General features: G+C 43.8%; 1 protein-coding gene across 12 annotated transcripts in view; it reads right to left on the reverse strand.

Moving 5' to 3' along the window:
* Positions 1-25,476, reverse strand: part of arvcfb (ARVCF delta catenin family member b) — a 128,698-nt gene that overhangs the window by 7,825 nt on the left and 95,397 nt on the right. For 11 of the 12 annotated variants that reach the window (XM_007901787.2, XM_007901788.2, XM_042337368.1 and 8 more), the window contains 9 exons: positions 24,181-24,298; positions 20,253-20,424; positions 19,131-19,202; positions 5,961-6,088; positions 3,846-3,996; positions 2,973-3,165; positions 1,887-1,998; positions 1,347-1,449; positions 660-707 (listed from right to left, as the gene is read on the reverse strand). In XM_007901787.2, coding sequence (XP_007899978.1) covers positions 660-707; positions 1,347-1,449; positions 1,887-1,998; positions 2,973-3,165; positions 3,846-3,996; positions 5,961-6,088; positions 19,131-19,202; positions 20,253-20,424; positions 24,181-24,298 — 1,097 coding nt within the window. The remainder of the gene's footprint in view (positions 1-659; positions 708-1,346; positions 1,450-1,886; positions 1,999-2,972; positions 3,166-3,845; positions 3,997-5,960; positions 6,089-19,130; positions 19,203-20,252; positions 20,425-24,180; positions 24,299-25,476) is intronic. The other variant, XM_042337363.1, reaches the window with a different exon arrangement.

Raw genomic sequence — 25,476 nt, forward strand, 5'->3', positions numbered from 1 at the left:
CAGGGAGGGAGGGAGAGAGAGAGAGCGCATTCCATTCCAACAATCTCTCTCTGGGATTTCCAGGTGGAGGTGGGATGCGGGGAATTCTCAGTTTGGTTTGGAAACTCTTAAGCAACGGTGATGGGTTTCCACGCGTGTCAGACACCCGGCTGAGCCCCCCGATACCCAAAAAAGTCTGTAAATGTTGAGGCAATGATAATTTACACCTGGTGACTGGGTGCCTGAGTGGGGATATGTGCCACATGGTTCAGCATTACGCCATATAGACTAGAGGATGGAAGGTTTGAACTCTGTTCTGATTAGCTGATCTCAGGGCGACAGTAATTCTCCGTAGAGTAGGGGGACGAAGACAACAACAAATTACATTTGTATAGCGCCTTTCACATCAGGAGGACGTCTCAAGGCGTTGGGATTTGTGGCTTCTAAAGCTGTGCCTTGACCCCAGTAGGAATCTGCTGCCGTTCATAGTTCAGGTTCACGTGAGGAAAAAAAAACGGCCAGGTTGGGAAACAAAACCAGGCCAGTGGGACTGGACCACAAGCACAGAATCCACATTTTCAGGAGAGAGAGAGTGAGGAAAATGGCAAAAGGAAAGAGAAAAGGCACTGAATTGAGGCAGACAGAAGATGACTCTGATTGTGAGCAAGAGGAAGGTTTACCTGGACCAAGCTCATCCATGGGTATCATTTCACCAGATCGTTTCTGACCTAAAAATAGAACTGATCATGAGGTTTCTCGTAGGTAACACAGCCGAAGCTGCTCACTGCCACCAGCCAGCGGCCCACATCAAACTTCAAACCCTTCGACAACTGAAGGGAGCTTCTGAAGGGTTGAAATTTCAGTCAACACCAGAGCCCAGAAGAATGCTTGATCATAGCAGGATGCTCAGTTGTATTTATGTGGGACATACATAGCTTCACTGAGTAAGGCACTGGGCACAGGTGTCTCAAGGGGAGGGGAGGGAGGGGGAGAGACGAGATTGGGAGTGAGAGTCACATTAACAGCCAAACACCAGCCATTGGCGGTAGGCAGGCTGGATGGCACCTTCAGGCCAAGTGGCTGGAAGAGGCTGAGATCAAACAGTGAAGGGGATATGAGGTGTCAAGACAGTGAAAGGACCTCGGGTTGTGTGACCACAGATTCTTCCCACAGTGAAAAACAAGCCTCTGAAATAATTTGACATTGGATTGAAAACGCGGTTAGCATTTACAATAAGGTCCATGTTTATGCGGTTAAAGCACTAAACTGTTGGCAGTATCTTAATAAGGAGAGGGTGGGTGTGCGTAGTCAGGTGATAACCTTGACACGTTGGTGAATAGGATCCGTCGCCAGTGACCACAACTCACCTTCCTTCTGATTCCTCTCAATCAATGGCAGAGTGCTGTCGTCATATCCCGATGTCCTGCTCCCAGTACCTTTAGCTCCCTTGGGAAGTGTGGTTGCATTCGGCTACACACGAGGAAAAAGATTGTAAGAAACGAACCGCTAACCAATTCATCACAAAAAAAACACCCCAAGGATTGAAGTGTCTTCCAATAAACCATATGCCTGTAATTGAGCCAAACTATTTTGGGCGCAAACTTATTCATGCAACCAACGTGCCTAAGGTTTCACCCCACCCGGAATCAAACCTGGGTCCTCTCGCTTCCCTTGCGAGGCAAGCACGCTAACCACTATGCTACAGCACCCCACAATATACGGAGTTGTATAAAAATAACATTTATTGCCGGTGTTGTGACCCAACAGAAGGTGGGTGGTAACGCGTTCCACAAAGTAGGCCGTCTCTTTCGTCATTTCCTCCACAATCCTAAAGCCTGCAAAACCCAGGAAATCGACCATCACTTTCACTGAAAGATCAGAGGAACTGTTTCTGACTGCTCCTGTACCTGGAAGTGGGACTTGTTCCAGCCGTCCTTGTGTAAAGCGCTTTTCAGCTCCTTGTAACTCCACACGGTCTGCAGGACATGGGAGGCGGCCTTCATCTCCCTCACTGACTGGCTACAGAGCGGAATTAAAAGATTTTTTTAAAATAAAAAATTCCAAACTCAAACGATGAAGGGAACTGGAGAGGAAACACAAATCCTTAAAAGTTAAAGGCACAGACAGTGTGTTCAGGATCGAATCCTGGAATCTATCCACTGCTCATTTCACAGCTGTATCTATGAAAGATTTAGTCAGTCTCACTCACTGTCCTTTCCCCCACCCACCCTTTTATAAGTATTTCTCCAATTCCTATTTAACACAATAAGGTTTCCTGTCAAACTCTGCCAAAAATATAGAAGAATTTGCATTCTTGCTTTGATGCACAAAAGAAATCCAAACAGTAAAATCTATGGAAGAAGAAAGGGGTCAGACAAGCACTCAGGGAAAAGCAGCAATCATAATAATCCTTGCATTTGAGACAGTGCCTTATCATGAGACGCCTCAAAGCTCTTCACAGGAGACACTGTAAAGTGAATCAACTGTATATTTTGTGGGCGAAATATAGCAACGAAAGACGACACCTTTTGTCAGAGAACTAAAATGACTATAAAGAACCTTCAGATCAGGATATCGGACTCAAGAAGCATCTTTATAGAAATGTTTATAGAAGCACTGGATGAAGCTCTCGGCTGATTAAGAGGAGCGTTGCTCAGGGGACATTGAGGAGGATTGCTATAGATTGACTATGTATCCATGATGAAAGGTATTTTGCTGAACAATATTCTTTATTAACAATAGGCAGTTGACTCATAAAAAGGGGGAGAGAGTGACACACACTCTTTGCTAAATCAAAAAATGGACAAGGATCAAGAATCGGGAAATTGCTGGAGCTTCAGTGTTTTGTTTTGCTAAAGGTGGAAACTAGTAACTAATGTCAGGAGCAAGTGTGAAGCGTTGCAAATCTAGATCTGGTCCTCTTGCTCGTGGGGCGAACGTCCTAATCACCACGCTACAGGGCTGTACAGTATAAGCATTACTCCTCGGCTCACCTGGATTTGTTGATGGCAACCAATTTCTCAATGCCCTGCGCTTGAACCAGGGACCTGGCATTGGATGAACTGTCTGTCACTATCTCGTGGATAGTGTTGAGAATGGCAACAATCGTGTCCTCTTCCAGGTTCTTGGCAGGTCTTTGTTGGCCCCCGGTCAGGTTACTCACCAGGTCACGCATGGCGTAATTACCTTCACGAGAGGAGGGGACAGAGGCACAAGTATTAACACACAAGAACACTGTCATGAGTTGCATTTCTTGAGTTCTCGCAGTCTTCATTTCACCAACACAGATTCTCTGTGTGGTTTTGTGAAGAGCTGAGATTGATCCTTTGCACAGCAGTGTCACTAGTCAGGAGACAGAACTCCATTATAATGTACTGCACTCAATGCCCTGAGCAGTGTTATCATCTGTCCAGTTGTGGGCCAGACATCCTGTGTGAGTGGGCTGGGCTGTCTGCAAAGCTCTTGAAGAACTAGTTCAGAGACGGTGGGTTTCTTCCTCTTGTACTGCACAACTATTAATTATCATGGCAAACATTCTGAATCACTTTCAATTCAGGACACAAAATTCCTGACTGGAGCCGTGAATGTGCTGCTGTCTTGGCTGCCAAATGTTGTCCTTAGCAAAAGGGGGCATCCACAACAACCACAAGAGTTTATATGGCGCCTCTCATCCACAGGCCCCAATGCTGCTAAGGACAAGATTAAGATAAACTAAGATAAGAGAAACCATTTTTAAAACAAACATTGAGATAATTCAAGTCCAGACAACTGAGCCGTCCACCCAGGATCTATTGGTAAATTGACAAAGTAAATGATGTGTCATTGACAGAAGGACATTATATAGATGACGTTCCCAGTCCCTGTACCTATGAGATCCTTATTGCGTCCGTCCACAGACAAGTTCCTCAGTGCGATGGCCACTGCTCGCACCACCTTATCGGAGTCTGACCTCAGCAACTCTACCAGGATCGGCAGGCCCTTCTCTTTCCGCACAGTTGAACGTATGTAACTGGACCACTGTAAACAATAGCAGAGTGGTGATCAGTCACCAAAATATACAAGAACAAGCTTGAGTAGTTAACAGTCTGCATATCAATCCACACAAGGCATCGATCTGCTACTTATTGCACAAGTGAGGGACCAATTCAGATGAATACGCTATGTGGCCCATCGTGCTAGATAACCAATGCGGTTGCTTTCCACAGCCCAGAGCCTGTCTCTCTTGTCGAGGTGGCGCATCCTTTACGCTGAACTGGCTTCAAGGTGACGTATTTGGCAAGAGAACATCAGAATCGATCCAACTCTCTAGCGATCTCGGTAATCCAGTTCCTGATCCAGGCGGGACCTCAGTATTCCAGGACATTGCTGCCGGCAGCCCAGTCAGCCTGGCCCATCGGCAGGACATCGAAATATAGGTGTATGTATATATATATATAAATATATATATAGGCTGCCTATCCCAGAGAGGATCGATTTGAAGATCCTCACCCTTGTCTTTAAAACAATACCGTTGCCTTCGTTCCTCCGAGTCTGGCCTCCTCCTCGTCCCCAGAGTCCTCCCTTCTACCCTCGGCGGCCGTGCCTTCAGCCACTACGCCCCGGCTCTGGAACTCCTTTCCTCACTCCCTTCCTATTTTCAGGTCTCTGGTGAAGACCTTTCTTTTCGACCGCAACTTTGGTCACCTCCCCACAGCCCCTCTCCCCCACCCCTTGGCTCGGCCCCGGGATCCGTTGCTGTAAAGCGCTCTGAGACGCCGTCCGGGGTGGAGGGCGCTATATAAATCCAAGTTGTTGTTGTTATTGTTGTTGACATGGAAGAGCAGACCAGTCACCGGGGGCAGAGACCAAGAAAAAGACCACGTTCGGAATATTTGAGACAACTGGTCACACAGTAGGGTTTCCCCTTTCGGTCCCCGGGGCTGCACTGACTGTTGTTAAGCAGCTGCGATCCCCTTACAATAAAATCCCACTGCCGCGCACTTCCTTTCTCTGCCACCAGAGGGCAACAGTTACCGCTCCCATATACACAGCACAAACCGGTGTAATCAACAGCGGGTTTCAAAAGAGCTGCAACACGGGCACCGCGGGGGACGCGGCTCAGACCCGGGGGGCGCGGCTCAGACCGCGGGGGACACGGCTCAGACCCCGGGGGGCGCAGCTCAGACCGCGGGGCGGGCAGCTCAGACCGCGGGGCGGGCGGCTCAGACCGCGGGGCGGGCGGCTCAGACCGCGGGGCGGGCAGCTCAGACCGCGGGGGGCGCGGCTCAGACTGCGGGGCGGGCAGCTCAGACCCCGGGGCAGGCGGCTCAGACCCCGGGGCGGGCGGCTCAGACCCCGGGGCGGGCGGCTCAGACCCCAGGGCGGGCGGCTCAGACCGCGGGGGACGCGGCTCAGACCCCGGGGCGGGCGGCTCAGACCCCGGGGCGGGCGGCTCAGACCCCAGGGCGGGCGGCTCAGACCGCAGGGCACGCGGCTCAGACTGCAGGGCGCGCAGATTGTTCAACATGATTCTCTCCCCCCACCCCCCACCCCGTAAAACTATCATTGGTGAATGAAACTGTAATTCTGGAGGCGTTACACCTGGCAATACAATGCGCATTGTACAGAGAGAGAGAGAGAGAGAGGGAGGTGGGTGCGGGGAAGAAGAGATCTCTTAGTTGTTGAAATTCACCTCAATGAAATGGAGCCCGAATTCTCCTCCGAGTACAAGGCCAATAAGAATTAAACAAAAAATTCATTCAAGTTGCTGAAAACCATCTTAACATTTCTGCATTAAAACTTGAAGTCTGATCCACATTAACCATGTGATCGCCCAAGTCGTGCGTCTGCCCAAGTCCCGTTCAAGAGTTTATATTCTATTCAGGTTTGACATAACTCATACTTTGCATAAGTCATATTAAATGTCTGGTAAATGTCTTGTCACGACTGACATGGCTTATGTGAGCTTCACTGCACTGAAACATTCAAGCTTCACTTCTCACCGTCCACTGGCCAGCACTCAGGTTCTGAAGGGCTCCGGCTGCGGCCTCCAATGTGTTGTAGTTGCGGCTCTCCGTCAGCAGTGACAAGTACAGTCGCACCACCTCGGGCTGGTATAGCAGCTCGTAACCTGCGGACACAAACCAGCCTGTTAATTAACACAGGATTATCATCACTTATTGAAGCCAAACTCAACACATTCAGTGGTGGCTTGGGACAGCCTATCCAGCTCACTCACCATCCAATACGAAACCCTCCCTCCTCTTTCTCCTTGTTACACACACAAGGGAGCAGCAAGCAGGAGAAATAAATAAGAGGGGGCTTTATGTGGGGTTCAACCCCTGGCAGAGACTAGTTGGGCCAAATGGCCAGTTGTGTGCTGTATCACTTGAGGCAACTCTTCGCCAAATGTATTCATAAATAATAATAATTATTATTATATTTTATTTTTGAGGGGTTATTACCCCAGAGAGCGATCCACCAATTGACTTACAATGGGATTCTACTTACTGTAAAAAAATATAAAGCCTTGTGCTGAATATTTAATCATCAAAGCAATGTCCTCTCAGAGTCTGGAGAGCAGGGCATGAGAACAGACAGTTACCATTACCTAACTGCAACGATTGGGGGGATTTTTCAGAGGGAAAGGAAGAGAAAATAAAGCCCCCGATTCCCAGCTGACGTGTTGCACTTAGTCAAGGGCTGTTTGAGTAGAATTTAGTTGCATGAGTGTGTGAGAGTGAGTGAAAGTGCGTATCTCTCTCTCTCTCTATCAAGATGGGAGAAAGACATGAAGATGCAGCACACATCTGAGTTACTGTGGACTCCAAACGCTGTCCCATTGCGATATTTATTGCACTATTCATCCACAAAATTGCCAACAACCACAAGCCATCAGTATCAGTGTGACAACATGTGGCATTTTCTAATGTAGTTTAGGACTGTTCAAAGGAGGAACAAATAAATCTATAGGAGGGTCAATACCCTCCAGGAGACAATTTTCTCTGTGAAGAAGCCATCCCTTTCATCTAGACTTTGGTCTTTACAGAATTGGAGAGATGCATTCACTTCATAAGCCTTTTTGGGTTTTGTCCCCTCTCAGTCTGCAGTTGTACGCAGTTGCTTTTGTTGTGTGTGAACTAATGACACTGAAGAGGAAACACTGAAGAGGAACTGACTGATTGAGAGACATGGGGAGTATGTCATTAATTGAGGGTGCTTCAAAGAACATCCCACTACTCACAATCATTCATTTCCTATTCTCTCAGATCTCAGTCTGTACACTGAGATCACATCAGGACTACACAAACAAACAGGCTCAAAATCAATCCGCAGCCCCAGTAATTTACAAAAATTGATCACAAGAGATTCTGATCAAGACGACCCCTTCTGCCCATTTGATCTTATCTCAGTTGACCAAAATAATAATAATATGGTCAATCAAATCCAAGGATTATTATTATGCTTTCTGACAAGTGTCCATAGTCTTCTCGTTGCAGCAAAACATAATAATCCTTGCATTTTATGCAGCACTTTTTTATGTCTTCGACATGAGGTAAATTTCAACAGCTATTCGGTGTCTCCTCCTTTCAAGGCTAAAAATTCCTCTACCTTAATCAGCAATTCCTCACAGCTCAGTAGACAGCTGGACTGCTGTCTTCAGTGTAGACTCCAGGGTGCTGGTGGCACAGGTATGGCAGAGCAACAAGAGATGTACACAGTTATCCAGATGCAGCCTACGTCAGACCATTATACAGGATAAGCATGACTTCTAGCAATGTGATCTCACGTGACATGACTACATAGCCCAGCGTTCTGTTTGCCTTGTTTATTGCTGCCGCAAAATTTACAGATGGTGATCAATGAGTCAACGAAGAGCCGCTAAGCCTCCTCCGATTCCCATTCAAGAAATTCTAATGAATCTCCTTGTTTTACTTCTGCGCAATTCACCACTATTGAACTCGTCAGCGATCATTCCAGGAGCATCCCAGTCAAGCTCTTGGCTTAAGATCTCTGCTGCCTCCTCTGATTTCATAGTACAGCTTGATATACTGGGAAAATATTGCTTTGCACCGAAGAGGCTTCAAATCTAGATCATTTGATGAGATGGAACAGGGAGATTCCCAGGACGGATCACTAAGGCATCCCACACAAAACCTTCCCCTATATCAAAAGCAGCATCTTTTTCTTTCTCTCTCTGAACCTACACACAGTGAAGCTCTGCTCAAACAGCCCTGAATGATGTCGATCCATAATGACTTAGCTCCCCTTCCACTACTGCTCGACGCTCGTTTCCTTCCCTGCATCCAGGTAGAAATCCACATATATTATTGATGAAACTATGCAACAAATTAAGCCCTTTTGTTGCTGAGCGTGTGAGGAATAACAAAAAAACAAATTACATTTGTATAACGCCTTTCAGGTCGAGAGGACGTGCCAAAGCACGGGACAGGCAATGATTTGCACGCAAATTGGGAGGTGGGATCAGGAAAGGTGGAGGGCGGGATGGGAGGTGACTGAAGGCATGATTGAAGAGGAAGGTCCTGAGACGAAGGAGGCAAGTGAGGAGGTGAGGCAAAAGGACTGCGGGATGGGAGTTCCAAAGCGTGAGGGCAGTCATTTATTTCCCAGGCTTGAGACTCACAGCCAGCAATTCCACCAGAGTTAGAAAGATTCAAGAGAGAAAAGAAATCTAATTGGTGGCCAAGGACAATCACTCTCTACCGGTCACCTCCACAGTCTAGATGAAGAATACTGGGAGAAAACAGACCGCCAATCTGTTAGGTCCCAAATCATTTGCAGCATCAGAGCTCAAATGTCAACAGAATGAATTCCTGATTTGCTCACGTTTTCATTGATATGAAAACAAGTCAAAAAGCTGCATGCACACACACGCCTCAATTCAATTGGAAATGAGATATTGTACATGGTAGTGAAGTGCTATTGTTATACAACACGTTTCGTGCTAAAATTAACACCCGTGGCTTCAGATGCCTCAACAACAAATTCATAACGTAAAGTAGCAGAATCCCACTTGAATGGATCTGCACTGCTTCTAATAATGCCTCCAAAACAGTCAGTTGAGTGATGTGTTACACTACTCTGGGTGAGGGGCGCTACATAAACGCAAGTTGTTGCTGCTGTTGTATCGGCTTCAGCCTTAAAGACGGAATTAATGAGATAAGCAGAATGTACGTTGAAACCATTCTGGGTTGATTTACTGGTCAATGCCTGAGCCCGTGGGTGAGGAGTAGATTTAACCACCTTCCCCAGAATGTCTCTGTGATACAGTGACACTAATGTCAAAGTCGGGGGGGCTGCTGAGGCCCTACTAACTGCTGAGGGGAGACATGGTTCATCATGTCAGCGAGTATAGAAAGTGTAAGGGCTTTCAGTTCATGTGTTGCTGCGTGTGCATCACTTAGAATGGTATAAGCACCCAACTGCTCTCAATCCATGGGCTTCACAAAAATTCCGCTTCGGATTCAAAGGGGCTGGAAAGTGTCAAACATAACAGACACCGAAGGGAGATGATGATATCTGTTTTTTATGGATGTTACAAATGCAGTGATACTGAATCTGAGCCACTTCAGGCAACAGTTTGTCATGACATCTTATCCTTGTAGCACAAGGTTGGGCAATCAAGAAGTTAACCCCAACATTCTGATCTTGTTTTTGGCTCCTAAACAAACAGAAACTATAAATTGCAGGAAGCGGCAGGCCCACGGTATCGGGATCACAATATACAGGATATGTCCACAGCCGCTCTCAGTTTACACAGTCTCGAGGACTGCCTGAATATGCAAGTGAAGACAAGCGCCACGGTTCATCCCCAGGTTCCACAGCAACAATCGTGAACATGTGGAAAGGCAGCATAACCTTAACCTGGCTAACAAGCAAGAAACAAACAGAAGAGGAGAGAGAGACTGAAGTCAGAACCAGCTTACGAAGAAAGGAAGTCAGTGCTAGTAAGAGGGCTGAAGGCTGAAGATTATAAATAAGGATAGACTTGTTATTAAAAATGCAACGGCTCGTTTCAGAGCAATTAATGACCCTAGCGTTTCGAAACAGCAGCTTTCACATTGGGAGGATGTCTCAAAAGAATTTCACAGGATTTAAAGTGTAGTGACTATATTTTGTATTTAGACTCTCAGATCACTAATTAAACTCCAATTCCCATTGGCATTTAATGCACCACTCGGATACAAAGCTCATTAAAGAAGTTTACTTGAAAAAAAAGGTGAAGAAAACAGCAACAACTTGCAGTTCTATAGCGCCCCTCAGGCAGCGTAGCGTCCCAGAGCGCTTGGAAACACACCAGCATTGAGACTATAACGCATTTTGGTGTAAAATCTAGATTATAACCAGCTCCCAAAGGCTGACTAAATCAGCACGGTTTCATTTCAAAATTGCTAATTATTTCCTGCTGTGACTTTCCTGTTAAAGCTCTGAAGTTTTATTCTCAGCATTTGAGCTGTCAAAAACTCCCTGAGGAAGCAGGCAAGCTTCCAACTGGCTCTCAAGGTCCCCCATTATCTCACTGTCAAGCATCTCAAACATTGCTCAAATACACAGAAAAATTGGAAATGATTTGGAAACACAGGAGCTATTAAATGAACGCCAGTGTGTGCGTGGATGGCCTTCCAGCACGGCCATAGTTTTAAATGAGCCGAGGAGAAAGCAACTGTGTTGAAATTTTCATTCAAAGTCCTCGCTGCCTGTTCATCTTCCCTTCTAATGAGTCCCAGAATTCTCTCGTTTCAAATCGAGCACTGCTTATCAGCACAAGTCAAACCTGTTGAGATCCAGAGCGAACTAACTCTGGTGTGAAACAGCTAAACTGCCCAAACACCAACACTTAATGCAACAGTGATTAAACGGTTTGGTGAAAATAAAGGTCAGAGTTAATGTGCCTGAAGGCACCGGTCCACAAAGGCACAAATAGACTTCTCAGTGAAAGGATAACCACTTAAGAGACCCTCAGACCATACGCTGCTCTTGGGCACAAGCAGATAACTGAATAGAGGTGTGAAATTAATTGTGTCGGGTCACGCGCCGGGCTCTAACATATATTCTGGCTGGATTAGTACTTGTGGTATGATCTTCATTTATATTAAATCATGTAATTTTCAACTGGACGACATTCAATAACGTACTTTCCAACAGACAGCCCGGCCAGCCGAGCTGCTTTGCTGGATTCAGTGAATGAGCCCAAATTGTGAGAGGCTGTCAGAATAGGTGAACTCTGGGTCCATTTTTCCACTGTTACCACTGCACTAATGCTTGGACCCTGGGGAAAACCGAACAAACAGCCACTTTATCAAACAGCTGCACTGCACTGGCTCACCTTGCAATGGTGTGAGCTGAGAATCCTCGGGTCCTGTTGCCACAGCAACACCAGGAAGCAGCGATGGCTGCTAATCTTGAATAAGGAGCTGTGTGTGCAGAAAGGCCAGTCCTGTCAGACGAGGACTATTTTAAGGAGAGAAGCAAAGTGTCTCAGCACACCTCACACCACGGCTCTTTCCTGGTTCGGCTTCTGAAAGCCGCGTCTCTCGGCTGCTCAAATTCCAAGCCCAAAGAATAAAGAAATCGCGCTGCAGAGTTTCCTCAGAAAATGACCATGGGTGACATTCTTGTAGAATGTCCAGTGCCTGATACACAACTGACCTTTCTGTGCTAATGGCCTTTCAATCCACTTATTATCACTGTTCGCTGTACGACAACCAGACTCGCAGCAGCTACATACAACTCGGTGCATTTCAAATGCCTTCAGTGACTGTAACCTCTGGTCACCTCTTCTCTCTCCCCCACATTAGAATCCACCACCCACACTGTTCTCAGTTGTGCTGTCAAGGTGGCGCGTCTACAATACCTAATTCTATCGGTCAGTATCTCTGGGGAGACACGAGAGCAGGAAGGCAACAGACATTTGTTCCTTACACCTGATGTGAGTTAAAATTGGCAGCACATGGGGATTCACTGGAAAGCTGTTGTAAATCTCAGGTGAGACTGGGAAAGGGAACGTAGAGGTCACACTGTACTTTTCTTTCCTGCCGGCTACACAGAAATGATCCCCACAGGATGAGCAAGACCTGCAGGCTGGTTCATTGATGAGAACGGGTAACAGATGGTAGGCTAACAGTTTTCCTACACTAGGACAGCTCACACTAGTGGGTACAAAACAGATCTGCTGGGCAGAAAATAGCCTGCTCGTTCAGTGGTGACACCGCGCGTTCTACACATAACTTCCAAAGGTCAAACGTGCCAAATATTATCAACTTCAGCCTCCCAACCATACATCCCAGTTGTATCCACTCAGTCAGTCCCATTCCAACCGTCCAGCATTCCTGCAAACCTGATAGCAAGAGACACTTGAATTCCTTTGTACATTTAAATTAGAGACTTGGTGAAGAGGAAAAGGTCAAAACAAAACAACTTCAGAAGAGGAAACTCTTGTACTTTGAAGAGTTAGTTTCAGGGAAATTCTAATGGAAAGAAACATGGTTATAAAGTAAACTCTGAATTGAATACGTCTCAGTGGGGGCAGATGTAAATCGGACTGAAAGTCACCCCAAAACCATTCATTGATATGCCAAGACAACTGAGTAAGCGGACATGGGTTCAGAGCCGTGAAGGGTAATTTCATGACGGACACTAGGAAATGTTTCTTTACACAGAGGGTAACTAATAAGTTCATATCTAGAATGGGTGACACCAGGCAGGATGGGTGAGCTGCAAGATCGAACCCAATCCAATGTAAAGTGTGATACCTCGTGCAATAAACTGGCTATGGGAAGAAAAGCAAGAAGACCTTCAAGCTGGAAAACTGAACACACCACAAGCTTGTGATGTGCATATTCAACACATTCATTTGCAATCAAAAATACTTATTAACAAAACAGCAGTTTTCCAACAGTGTATACAATCACCCTTCCGCAGTCCTGCAGGAGTTCGTAAAAAAAAGTTTAAGCCAAGATAACCAACTTAAATCCTAACCGTACTTTATTAATAAGGTGATATTAAGGAAGGAAGGTTGGCACTTAGGAAAACACAAGTACAAGTTGAAATAGGATATCTGGAAAACAGTTATCTCACCTCGGTGGTAAATTGAAGCAAATTAAATATATAAAAAGAGTACTATTTAGCATTCAGAGATCTATCGGTCAGTGCTGACGAGCTAAGAAAACTGCAGCCTAATTATATTTCACTTCCAGCACTGTGTTACATGACTGCTGCCTCATTCAAACTGTCAAAATAGCTTGCTGTTTGTGGTTTAAGATGATTATTGCACCTCAACAAAAAAACAAGAAACTCACTTTAGAGGCTGACAGTTGCACTTGCGGTGGATCACTTAACATGAAATGACCAAAAATAATAATCCTTGCATTTGATACAGTGCCTTATCACATCGTTGAGACGCCTCAAAGCGCTTCACCGGATATACTGTTAAGTGAATTGACTGTATATTTTGTGGCCGAAACGCAGCAGCCAATTGCACACAGTAGCGTCCCCAGAAACAGATGTGGATTGAATGAACAATATTTTTGTTTGAAATTTGAAGGGATTATTAGCGTCAGAAAGCGATATGCCAAATGACTAACAACCGGGTTCCTACTTACTGTTAGGTAAACAAAGGTTTGTATGTGGAGTAAGGAAATTTGCCTAAGGTTTCACCCTTCCCGTGAATCACTCGGTTGCAAAGCTATTGCTCCAACCAATTCGCTACAGAACTCCAATAACCTGGAAACTTTTGAGTGAAGCGGCTGGAGATACTGAGTGAATTCCTACAGCTCAGTGTGAAACTGTAAATTAGAAGGGAATATAGGTGCAAGATTCCTTCTGCCTGAGAAAAACAGCTCATGTGAAAAAAAACCAATGATAGTTCAGCAGCAAAATTCACAACCCAAAAGCATAAGTTGTAATGTAATGTTAAATTCCTGCCTGGGCGGCCAGAATGTGTCTGAGGGGAAAAAAATCACAGGAACAGGACTAACCTGATAAATTTTACCCAAGCTTGTGAAAAATACCACCATGAATAGTCAACGTGGTCTCAAACTTGAGAATCTAACACTGTGTGTGGTACAGAGGAGTGTGTGTTTTGCTATATTCCACTGGCAAAATACTGGGACCTGCTGTACTGTCAATTTGTTTTTCGCCCACAAAAGTTAATTCACTTTAATGTATATTCTGTGAAGCGCTTTGAGATGTCTCAATGGCGTGATAAGGCGCTTTATCGTATGCAAGGATTATTATTACCACTAGTTATCTAATATCTGACACACCTTCAGCTGAGAGACAAATAGTTTTCTCTATAATTCAGACTGACCACTCTTCAAGAGTAAATCAGCAACACTAACTAAATATTAGAATGGTAGTTGCGAGTGAGTTTCCAAAGGCAATTCAATCTCAAGGTTCAACTTACATTCATAACCCTTTCGAGTCCCTACTCTCCTAATTCAAGACGTCTCAATTAAATACTTAAAATTATTCAACTAAATACAAAAAAAAATTCTAGGCACACTTCTCCAAAGACTAATTTCCCCCAGAACGATTAAGAAACCATCCACAAATTTCACACAAAAGATAATTCCACAATTCCACATTGGAAGATAAATTCATTTGGAGATAAGATACAATAGAAATAGTGCATTTTCAAAACAGCAATGAACTGTTTGAAGTTGAGATGGTATTTGACAGATTGAAAGCTGTAATGGTGGGGGGGAGAAACTAATCTGAAATTTGACAGACACTGTATTTCACTTCTCAATATGTGTTCTTCATAGTGGAACTGGGAGAGATAAAGAACTGCGGACCCCTATTGGCAAGATACATTTAGTTTGGCAACTCGTGCTTCATATTACATTAAACCTCAATATACTGAGACTCACTGTGAGATAAATGGATCTTGCAGATAGGGAATCTCTGAGATTCCAGACATCAGCATTCAACCCCAAAACAGCTCAGGCAAAGTTAAGCCAACTCACATTTGACAGTGAAATAATTATAAATTATCACCAGCAACACTCAGGAGGAGAAAATTAATCTTCAAACTTTCCCCAAAACAAGTTAGTTGAAGGGTGCTTTTTATTTTGGCTGTGCAATAAACAAACTCAGCTGAACACTGAGCTGATGGGAACAGCTTGACTATCATTTAAACATGACATTAACAAGCACACATCCTCACTGTGGGGGGGGAAGCAAATTACTCGGGAGTTTTCACCCATACAATACCTGTCTGATCAACCGATTTTCATATGGACCATTAAAAAAAGTAAGAGGTTTCATACGGTGGAGTTGTGCTCATTTGCCAAAATTGCGAATGATTAACTTGTGATGATTTGCTTTAAAGGATTCATGTTTATTTTGATACCAGGACACCAATACTCCCAAATAGTATGTGCAGTCACTGTCTCGGGCACGGAACAGGGTGAGGGAGAAGGACCTTGAGAGAGCATCTCCCAAATCAATCATCATCCTGTTTGTGGGACACTGCTGTTTGCAATTGCCTGATGTTTTTCTCCACAAAATAGACAGTCAATCCATTTACAGTATATCCTGTGAAGCACTTTGAGATGTCTCAACGAGGTGATAAGGCACTATATCAAATGCAAGGATTATTATTATTATCAAATTCACACCCAATCAGTGTCTAAGACAGGCTGGTCTACTATCATATTTTTTAATCTAGTTCCCCAATCTATTTTAGCCAAATCTTCTCTCATACCTGCAAAGTTGGCTTTATTTAGATTTAAGACCCTTGCTTCGGATTCAACTATATCACTCTCTAACTTAATGTTAAATTCCATCATGTTATGGTCAAAGAACCCACACTGTGTTCATCTTTGATGCATGCACACAAAAGTAGGGAGTTAATATGACCACAAAGAATGTCCCTTCAAAGCTCTTTGGGATTTTGCCTGTCTCCTCAAATCTACTAATTCTATTTCTTCCACCTTTGAAAACAATGTGTATAAAATCTATGACATTTGGAACAGCAAGAGTACAAGGTGAATTTCACTCACAAGTTGGTAAACACAGATCCGACCCATTCCCACGGAAGGTTCTTTTGGCTCAGTCCCCATACTCCAATCCTGGCAGAACTATTATTTTTACTGAAAATAACAGCATTGGGGAGCAATTCAAAGCTGCTGACATAATACAAATCAGCGAGCTTTTCAAACTAATTTTGCATGACATTTGCATTAGTCAGAGGAAAAATACAGTATATTTATATCAAAACATTCATGAATTCAACACATCATTTTACAAGATGATTGACGATCAAACATAGTGCAGTCTCCGACACGGCTGACGAACACAACCCTTTCCTCCGCCACAAAACCACAGCCTTCTTTCACAGCAATATTGAAAAGAACCCACATTGCCTTCATCTTTGATGTAGGGAGTTAATATAAAAATCCAAATCTCCACCCCTCCTGATCCCAACCCCCAGCTCGGGTCCAAATCCCTGATTATCCAACGCCTTCCCGACACAAAAGGTGCCATACAAACATAATTTTTTGTTGTTGAAAGGTTGGTTGAGTTATCCCATTCATGTGTTGGTTCCTCTAGCTTTGACTCTGCCTCACTCTGCTTTGCACCCAAATCAACACCGTCCAACTTCCTCTTAGCCAAATTACACTTTACACACAGCGCAGCCAGCACACACTCGATCCTGAGCTGACAGCCGAGATGTAAAACAGCCTCACCTGGCTGAGATCAACAGCTCCACTGGCACCAGCCAATTTTGAATGACGAGGAGCCCCAATGACAACCAATGGATTTGCATGCATGAGTCTTGCTTGTTCATCCTATCATCAACTGGAGCATAAACTGAAGTCTGCACCAAGGTGCCAGGTGACGAAAGAATGGTCTGAGTCGTCTCTGAAGTCGCGCTCCCAAACAGTGCTGAATGGCCTCCTCAGATTAATTCTTTTCTCTACTCTTTTTTGAATACTGTCATGGCATCTGCACCAAGCTTCAATTCCCACAAGGAGTCAGACATTCTGTCCACAGGAATCCATAAAAGAGCAATTCCAAACCTTTAGTAAGGGTTCAACCATTGCATTATGTATTGAGGTCATCGATCACCATCTCACCCCAAAGTTGATGACAAGAAATGCCATGAACACTCTTTCCTACTGTCCCATTCTGACACGTGTGGGTAGACTCCTAGTAAGAGCAATGAGGGAGTGAGCTCCTCATGCTTTACCGCTGGTTTAGAAGTCAGTTTCCTCTCTGATTTGCTTAGGTTTGGAGATCGATATTTCCTGTTCTTGGCAGGGTCACCTCCCAAGTGGACAAAAGCGTGAAAGATGGGCAATTTTATTTTACAGGCAGAACAAGATTACGTCGGATGTTGCCGTCAGCCTGACCATCACAGCTCTGATGGCAAAGAAAATTTATTAACTTTATTGAAGTAATTTTCTCTGCTCAGAAAGATTTAATAAACCACTGAGTAAAACTGACACTCTAAAAAATGGCTTAATAAAAGCGAACTTCCTTCTCGTTTATTGGTTTGCTAAAATGGCAAATTAAAATGGAACAGACTCGATGGAAACAATATTTTGGCTCACCACTCCAGCTGCCTCCAAAGAGTTCAAGCACGAAAGACAAAGTGTGTTGTATGAGCACCTTTTACTGTAAAAATTGAGCATATTATCACATCAAGGCTTACCCAACTATTTCAGGAGTGAAATGCAGTTGGAAAAAACCACAGATATGATTAGTTTTCATGTCTGTTCACGCCTTTGCTTCACCAGGACTCAATTACTCATTCATGACACATCTTTCCCATGAATGATCTTTCACAGAGAAGCTACCGCAGTGCTCAAGTCAACCGTACGAGGTGAACAGATGAGAATACAGATAACTGTAAAGGGCTTTGTTAAGGGGAAAGGCAAGCCTACTATCAAACGCAGAACTTCAGCATATTATGCAGCCGCTTGATTTCCTATACTACCACTAAAAACCTGTCTCGATTCAAGAACTGAGAAACCTTCCCTTAGTACAAGCCTCAATGATAGACTTTGAAGAATAACTTTAGGCTGAAGCCCTCTTTGTTATCCAGAGAAGTCCTGCTGTCAGATGTGTATGTGTGGGTGGAGTGATAACAGGGCTGAAATCAGCTTAGCTGCCACCAGCTGTTGGAAAGACAGCCATTGCTGAAAACTCAAACATAACTAATGGTCACTGGGCCATTATTGACCTGAAGTGGACGGACCTCACCGGCACCAAACTTCAGTGGAAAAAAATGGATCGGGAACATTCGGAAAAGAGAAAGGAAGAACGTTGTTTGAAAAAAAACCACACTGAATAGGAAGTAAAATCCTGCTTGCTGGTAGTGAAATTCACAGATTAATAACCGAAGACGTTTTGTAAACATTTTCTCAAGTTTGGGAATCAAAACCACTGAATAAATGTACTTAAACCTGAAATATATTAAAAATAATAAGCCACAGATTGATATCAAGCCACAGAATCCGTGAGGACAGCGCTCAGTACAATGTCAAGCATTTCAATTATAAAAGAAGCATTCATTCGCAAGGGTTGGGCTTTGTTAATTGTTCAAAATTTGGATGATGGTCCAGAGTCATTTGGCTTAACATTTTGTGATGAACAATATTGTAGCCAAGTGCAGGCTTGGAAAGCAGGCCAAGAGAGTGCTGCTTGCAATCTGTCTTCAGCTGTGCCAGTACGGGCTGCAATTACAATGCAGGGAAACATGCTGAGCAGTTTCAAGATGGGAGTTATATCATTGTGAGTTCCATTTCAACTCCGGCTCCCTGGAATTGTGCGCAGCATCAGACCCCTCATCAGATTAATCGTGTAATGATGTATGGATAAACTCAACAGGACAAAAATAGCATTAAAAATAATTTATTTATTCGTGAGCCAGCACAAGACTTGATTTGTGTTGTGCTGGCTCATGTCAGCTGGGTTACACAATTGCCTTTCATGACTCCTGAGGTAGAAGGGGATCGGGGAAGGGAAGGGAAGAAAGGTAGAGGTGTGCTCTTGATTGATATTCAGAGGTATGTTGCAACCACACAGACAGACTTGTGCTTTAACCAGAGAATCACACACACACACACACACGAGAAACAATTAAGATTCACCTCCAGTGGACACAACTCAGTCAACAGAACTTGTCAACATAAGCACATTACCTTTCACTGGCTCTGTGCGCTTCGGTAAATCCAAGGTGTCAAAGTTCTTGTTGGTATCTGCATTCTTTTTACCTGTATATGATAGAAGTCCGTTAAGGAACAGCAGAGGAGCTGCCTCGCTTGAGGAAGCAGTGATGCGTTTACTAAAACAACAAGTTGCAGCACAACGGTTTACAACTCACACCAAACATGCTTTCTTTCCTGCTCTATTAGAATGCCAATCCTCAACTTAACTCTCAAAGGAATCGGCAGGCTATTTTGAGACTACTTTGAAACCTCTCTCAATTATTTCTACAACAACAGTCCAGCATCACACGAGGACAAACACGAGAGGAACAGTAGAAAAAAGGTTGAAGACAAACTTGGGAGCCTTACCTTGGTTAAACCACTCCTCTAATGAGAAGAGCAGAAAAATGCAGAGAAGAAAGGATCAGTGAAAGCAGACATGAAAAAGCTGGGCAACAGCAACATCTGATAATAATAATAATCCGTGCATTTGATATAGCGTCTTATCACGTCTTCAAGGCGCTTCAAAACGCTTCACAGAATATCCTGTGAACTGACTTGACTATTTTGTGGGTGAGACGCAGCAGCCAAATGTGCACAGCAGTGTTCCTCAAACATTATTTGAATTATTTTTGAAGGGATTATTAATTACCCCCAGAATAGCAATGCACCAATCAACTATCAACCGGATTCCTTCTTACTGCTACGTAAACATAGGCGTGTGGAGTTAGGAAACTTGCCTGAGGTTTCGCCCCTCCCGGGAATCGCACCCGGGTCCTCTCGCTTGTGAGGCGAGAGCTCTAACCACTACACTACAGGACTCCAAAAATAGAATTCTAGTGTCTTTTTCCGCACACCCACCTCTCACACACCCCAAGTGCAAGAGGATTTCAAGTTCTAGTACTTCTAGGAGGGGAATGCAAGAGTTAAAAGTTTTAGATATCCAGAAAGGATTAGTGTCCTTGCACAACACTACATAACTTCTTGGCAATCAATGTAATCGAAAATATCTATTAAATACATATTGACTACAATCCAATCACTTCCAACAGTATCACTGCACCACACACACGCTGGACTGCGATTGAGATTCCACACACACTGTAAGACACTCACCTTTCGCCTTCTTCCCACCAAAACAGCCTGAATCATCTTTCTTCTTCTTCTGCACGCCTCCCACTCCAACTTGTTGGTCACTTGGTGGCTCTCTGAATTTTTCGGCCCCTGGCACTTCTCGATGCACTTGGTAGGACAGATTCCGCATGATACACACGCAGTTTTCCACCGACTGTCAGACAATGAAAATAAAACTCCTTTTACATTGCTCGAGGAGATATGGATTCATAACACATGGAGCTGCAAGAAGTCATCAGTATAGTGAGATGAAATTTTCCATTTGTGCCTGTTCAACCTTGGGACATCCTCCTGACGTGAAAGGCGCTATACAAATGCAATTTTGCTGCTGTTGGAGCTATGGCTGTTAAATTACACGGAATATAAACTATGGCTGGAGATTTATTTGAATTAAATAAAGATAGAATTGAATTAGACAGAAAAAATAAGATTTAAATAGATTTTTGAGAGTGTGCACAGAGTGAGGAAGATGGTAGAAATCATTTGCAAAGTGGTTTAAGTCAAAATGTCATGAAGCAAAGAAGCAGATCACACAAGAACTGAGTGAACAGATATTTACTGATCCTGGTTCAGGGAACTAATTGACTGCTTGGTACAGTATAGATCAGAAAGGTTGAGATGTGATCAAGTCATACTAAGCCATGGTACAAATGGAATGGGTGGGTGTTCAGTACAGCAGTGCTACTCATTGCTGAAACTAAGAAGGTTACAATCATAGAATCTTACAGCACAGGAAGAGGCCATTTGAAAGCTACAATCGAATCTGATTCCACCACCCTTTCAGGCAGTATATTCCAGAGTGTAACAACTCTCTGTGTAAAACAAATTCTCTTCATCTCCCCTCCGGTTCTTTTGCCAATTATCTTAAATCTGTGTCCTTTGATTACCGACCCACCTGCCAGAGATAACAGTTTATCCCCATTTACTCGATCAAAAGGTTAAACCAGAGATTGTTTCCACAGTTAATGACCCAGAGTTAGTGACCTCTCCTAGAAAGTGTACTTTTTACTGGTGTAGATCAGAAGCTGCAATGCAAATCCCCTCCTATGACTTCATAGCTTGATTATTTTCACCGACTGGGAAATGAAGAATTGCCAATTGGTGTCGGGTGCTGGAAGGCTGATAAGCTTGCAGCCTCCGTGAGGGGGAGAGAAAGAGAGAGAATGAAAAGGGCTGAAAAGCAATCATTGTCTTACAGCAAATGGTTATGCCTAATACCAGTTTCATAGGCGCAGGATTTTTATATACATTAAATATCAGCAGTTTCTCATTCCAGAGCCAACCCACGACTCCCATCTCTTCCCAGTCACCATGCCAATAGCAGGATGTGTTTGACAATGATTTGTAAGTGAATCCCGATGTGTCTCCCATTGGAACACCACTCGGGCGAGTTGTCCATTTTGGTATCAACTTCCACAAGGAAGCTGCTGAACCACAGCTCAGCCAGAATTTGCAACTCACAAATACTTCTGTAAAATTTCACAAGTTCGACCTCCTTGTGCTGGACGGTAAAAGTTTATCCAATAAAAATCAGTGTTTGGCTGAACATGCAACTAACTGCCTTTACAGTAAGCAGCCACTGGAGTTAAACAAGAACCACCTCCCGGTAACAGGAGCAGAAAGTAGCACAGCAACCAGTGACTGCAGCCGAGCTGTTTGGCAGCTTGGAGAGTTCTTCAAAAGGCACAGCTGCTGAACCGCTGTGGGGCTCAGCTTGCAGGCTTTCCTGGCGGGAACCTGAAACTCCAAACGGCCAATTGCATTCTGTGGTCCCTTCAAACCCAGCATCCTTGCCAATCCTGGACTGTCAACCCGATTCAATGTCCAATTCACAAGTGCACATGATGCACACACTGCACCTGGTACAGGTTCAGACAGATGGGAATTCTACAGTATCCAAACTAGCTTGTATTGACCATTTGACTATTTAGCATAATGACGGTTGAATTTTTCATGGAACTAAAGATAGCTAATTGATTTTGCACAGCTGTGTTCATTCCTGCGTAAAAAAGAATACATGCAAACCAAAAGAAATGGTTTAGGTTACTGGTGGCTTGGAAACAGCTCCAGAGGTGAAGTATTGCCGTTCAAAGGCAATCATATGGTCAAATGACATTTACACAGCACTTTTCACGTTGGGAGGACGTCCCAAGGCGCTGAACAGTCAGGGATTTGGACCCGCTGGGAATTGGGATCAGGAGGGTTGGAGGGCAGGAAGGGTAGGGTGGCTAAAGAAGATGGTCTTGACACGGGCCTTGAAGAAGGCAAGGAAGGTGGCAAGGTGAAGGCAATGTGGGATGAAGTTCCAAAGGGTGGAGGCAGGAGCTGAAGGCCGAACCGCTGATGGTGAAGCGGGCAGGGGACGTGGAGCAGGCCAGAGTCTTCTGCACAGGGAATTGACTGTATACTTTGTGGATAAAACACAGCAGCCAATTGCGCACGGGAGTGTCCCACAAGCAGTCGTGGATTGAGTGAACAAATTACTTAATTTTTTTTAATTTGAAGAGATAGTTCCCCTGGAAAGCAATCTGCCAATTGACTAACAACCGAGTTCCTACTTACTGCTAGGTAAAGAGAGGCGTGTGGAGTAAGGAAGTTTGCCTTAGGTCTTGCCCCGCCCAGGAATCAAACCCGGGGTCCTCTCACTTTCGAGGAGAGTGTGCTAACCACTACGCTACAGGACTCCAAAAAATACAACGAAAGTGAGGGGCGAGGAGCTTAGAAGGCAATGGGGAAAGCGGGGAAAAAAAGCACCATCAATTATATACTTGTCTAGGGAGGCACCCGCTTTCCAATAGCACCAGAAAATATTTAGCATGAAGTGCTTCAACAAGGCAATTTCTCTCTTTAATAATGCAGCATGGCAATAGGCCCATTTCACAAGACTTAATAAATTATGACTCACAGCAACCCACACAGTTGCACGCTGTTCACTAAGCTCACAGCAAAATGATTAGATTCCACAAAAAAAGCATATATATATATATAAACAAACATTTAAAAAGAGAAACCGCACAATCAAAGCGGGATTTAATAACTGGTTGATTGTTTGATGAATTGTGCATTAAACGTCGTGTGAAAGCCACTTCATCTGATACGTCAATCTACTTCAGCTCTCTTCTACTTCAATGGTGCCTTTAATTTCGTCTCTGCAATAACCCTGACCACAGTTCTTTTATTGCCTCATCTTTTCTCCCAATGGACTCTTTCCTGTTGCTTTTATTTCACTGCGATGCTTCTCTCTATGCTCTCAGATTCTCCAACTCGATTCTCTCCCATTTCCCAGATGCTCGCTCTCAGGCAATAACTCACTCAATCTTTCACAAACCTCTGCAGCTCTCTGCAATCTCAGTCCTGCTCTGCTCCTCTCTTTCTCTATCTTGTGTCAAATTATTTTTCATCCGAACCTCCGCCTTTTAATTCCTTACACATCATAACTAACTCCCGAAAACAAAAGGAAAAATCAGGTAAAGTTCACACTAGTTTCTCTGATTTTTACACCAAGTGTAGCTAAATTCCCACTGAATTGGGAAATCACCATTTTAATAATGAGAGAAGTAAAATCTAATCTTTTCTAACTTTCTGCAAATTTGTAAGCTTCAGAAAATTGGAAGGAAGTCTACCAAAAAGCAAGCAAAAGGTTAAAGGCACGACAAGATAACTTAGTCGCAGCACCATGTAATCTGTCTAAAATGTCATTTAGACAAAAGCTAAATGTGAAATTCAATTCTCAAAAGATAAGTACCACTTGTCATGGTTATTTTAATTCAATTTACTTTAAATATTTCCTGTGCTGAGAATGTGCAGAAAGCTGTTACTGTTGAGATTGAGAACCCATGCTTCTTAGAAATGTAACTGAGAGAGATGCAGTCTATTTGAATATGTACAAGCACAAGGAGAGATGGACTACCTTTCTGTCCATGTCTTTCTTGCCCACTGCTGACTGCAGTGCATGGAGGAGAGCATCCACCAAACCCTCACATTCCCGGAGCCTTCTGCGAGCTTCACTTCCATCTGAACTCACGTTCCTGCCAACAAAGGATAGACCAACACATTAAAATTAAAAAGAACAAAACAATTATCATAGAATTATAGAATTACACAGCACAGAAGGAGGCCATTCAGTCCATCCTGTCTGTACCGGCTCTTTGAAAAGAGCTGTCCAAATCAATCCCACTCAACCACTCTCTCCCCATAGCCCTGAAATATTGTCCTCACCAAATAATTATCATTATGCATGGACTGAAATTTTTAGGCCCACATCAATCCTCACGATTAAACATTTTTAAATGGTATGAGCAAGCCACCCAAACTCATTCATTAAAAGTCCATCTACTTTCATTTAGATTTCTGGAATAGTTCACAAGATTAGATTTTCTGTGATATATACACATTTTAATTTAGGAATTTTAGAAGAGCCCTAAATAGGAAGGGAGCGTTAGGATAATTCATACATGTATAATTGTATGGAACAACAAAAACATTACATTTACATAGCACCTTTCACGTTGAGAGTACATCCCAAGAGACTGGACGGTCAAGGATTTGGACCCAAGTTGGCTGTTGGAGATCAGGAGGTGTGGAGTGAAGGTAAGGTAGGGGTAGGAGGGTGACCAAAGGCACGGGAGAAGAAGAGGGTCTTGAGGCTAGCCTTGCACAAGGCAATGGAGGGGGTGAAATGAAGAAATTATTTTCTTTTGATTCTTCATGGTTTTGGTAGCCCAACCAAAACCAAACAAGGTAAAGTTCACCTTGCTTTAAATTGCACACAAAAGCCTGGCACAGGCTGCTGTGCATTCACTGCTGGAGGCTGGGTACAGGAACATGCCACAATCAAGGGAAAATGCAGAGAAAAATAAAATCTCACACAACAGCTTCTTACATGATCACTTCCAGCAGCTGGAAGGATGATGAAAGTGTTGATTCGACAGGAAACACTAACTTATTTTCCTCTTTTAATGACCTGTCACTCTTAGCCATCGCTAACAGACATCTGAACATTCAGAAAGAGACAACCAAACTGTACCTACTGACAAATTGGTTTGTTACTAATGAATTATTTCATATAAATTCTGTTGATGTCAATAACGACAGATATAAATCAAACCCGTCAGAATTCCTCAGAGCACAATCTCTGACAAAGAAATGCCATTTCACAGGCTATTTTCTCAGATTCAACTGCCTAATTCCATATTAGTTCGCTCCC

The sequence above is a fragment of the Callorhinchus milii genome, unplaced genomic scaffold (assembly GCF_018977255.1).
Source record: "Callorhinchus milii isolate IMCB2004 unplaced genomic scaffold, IMCB_Cmil_1.0 Scaffold8, whole genome shotgun sequence".
In the NCBI taxonomy this organism is placed as follows: domain Eukaryota; kingdom Metazoa; phylum Chordata; class Chondrichthyes; order Chimaeriformes; family Callorhinchidae; genus Callorhinchus; species Callorhinchus milii.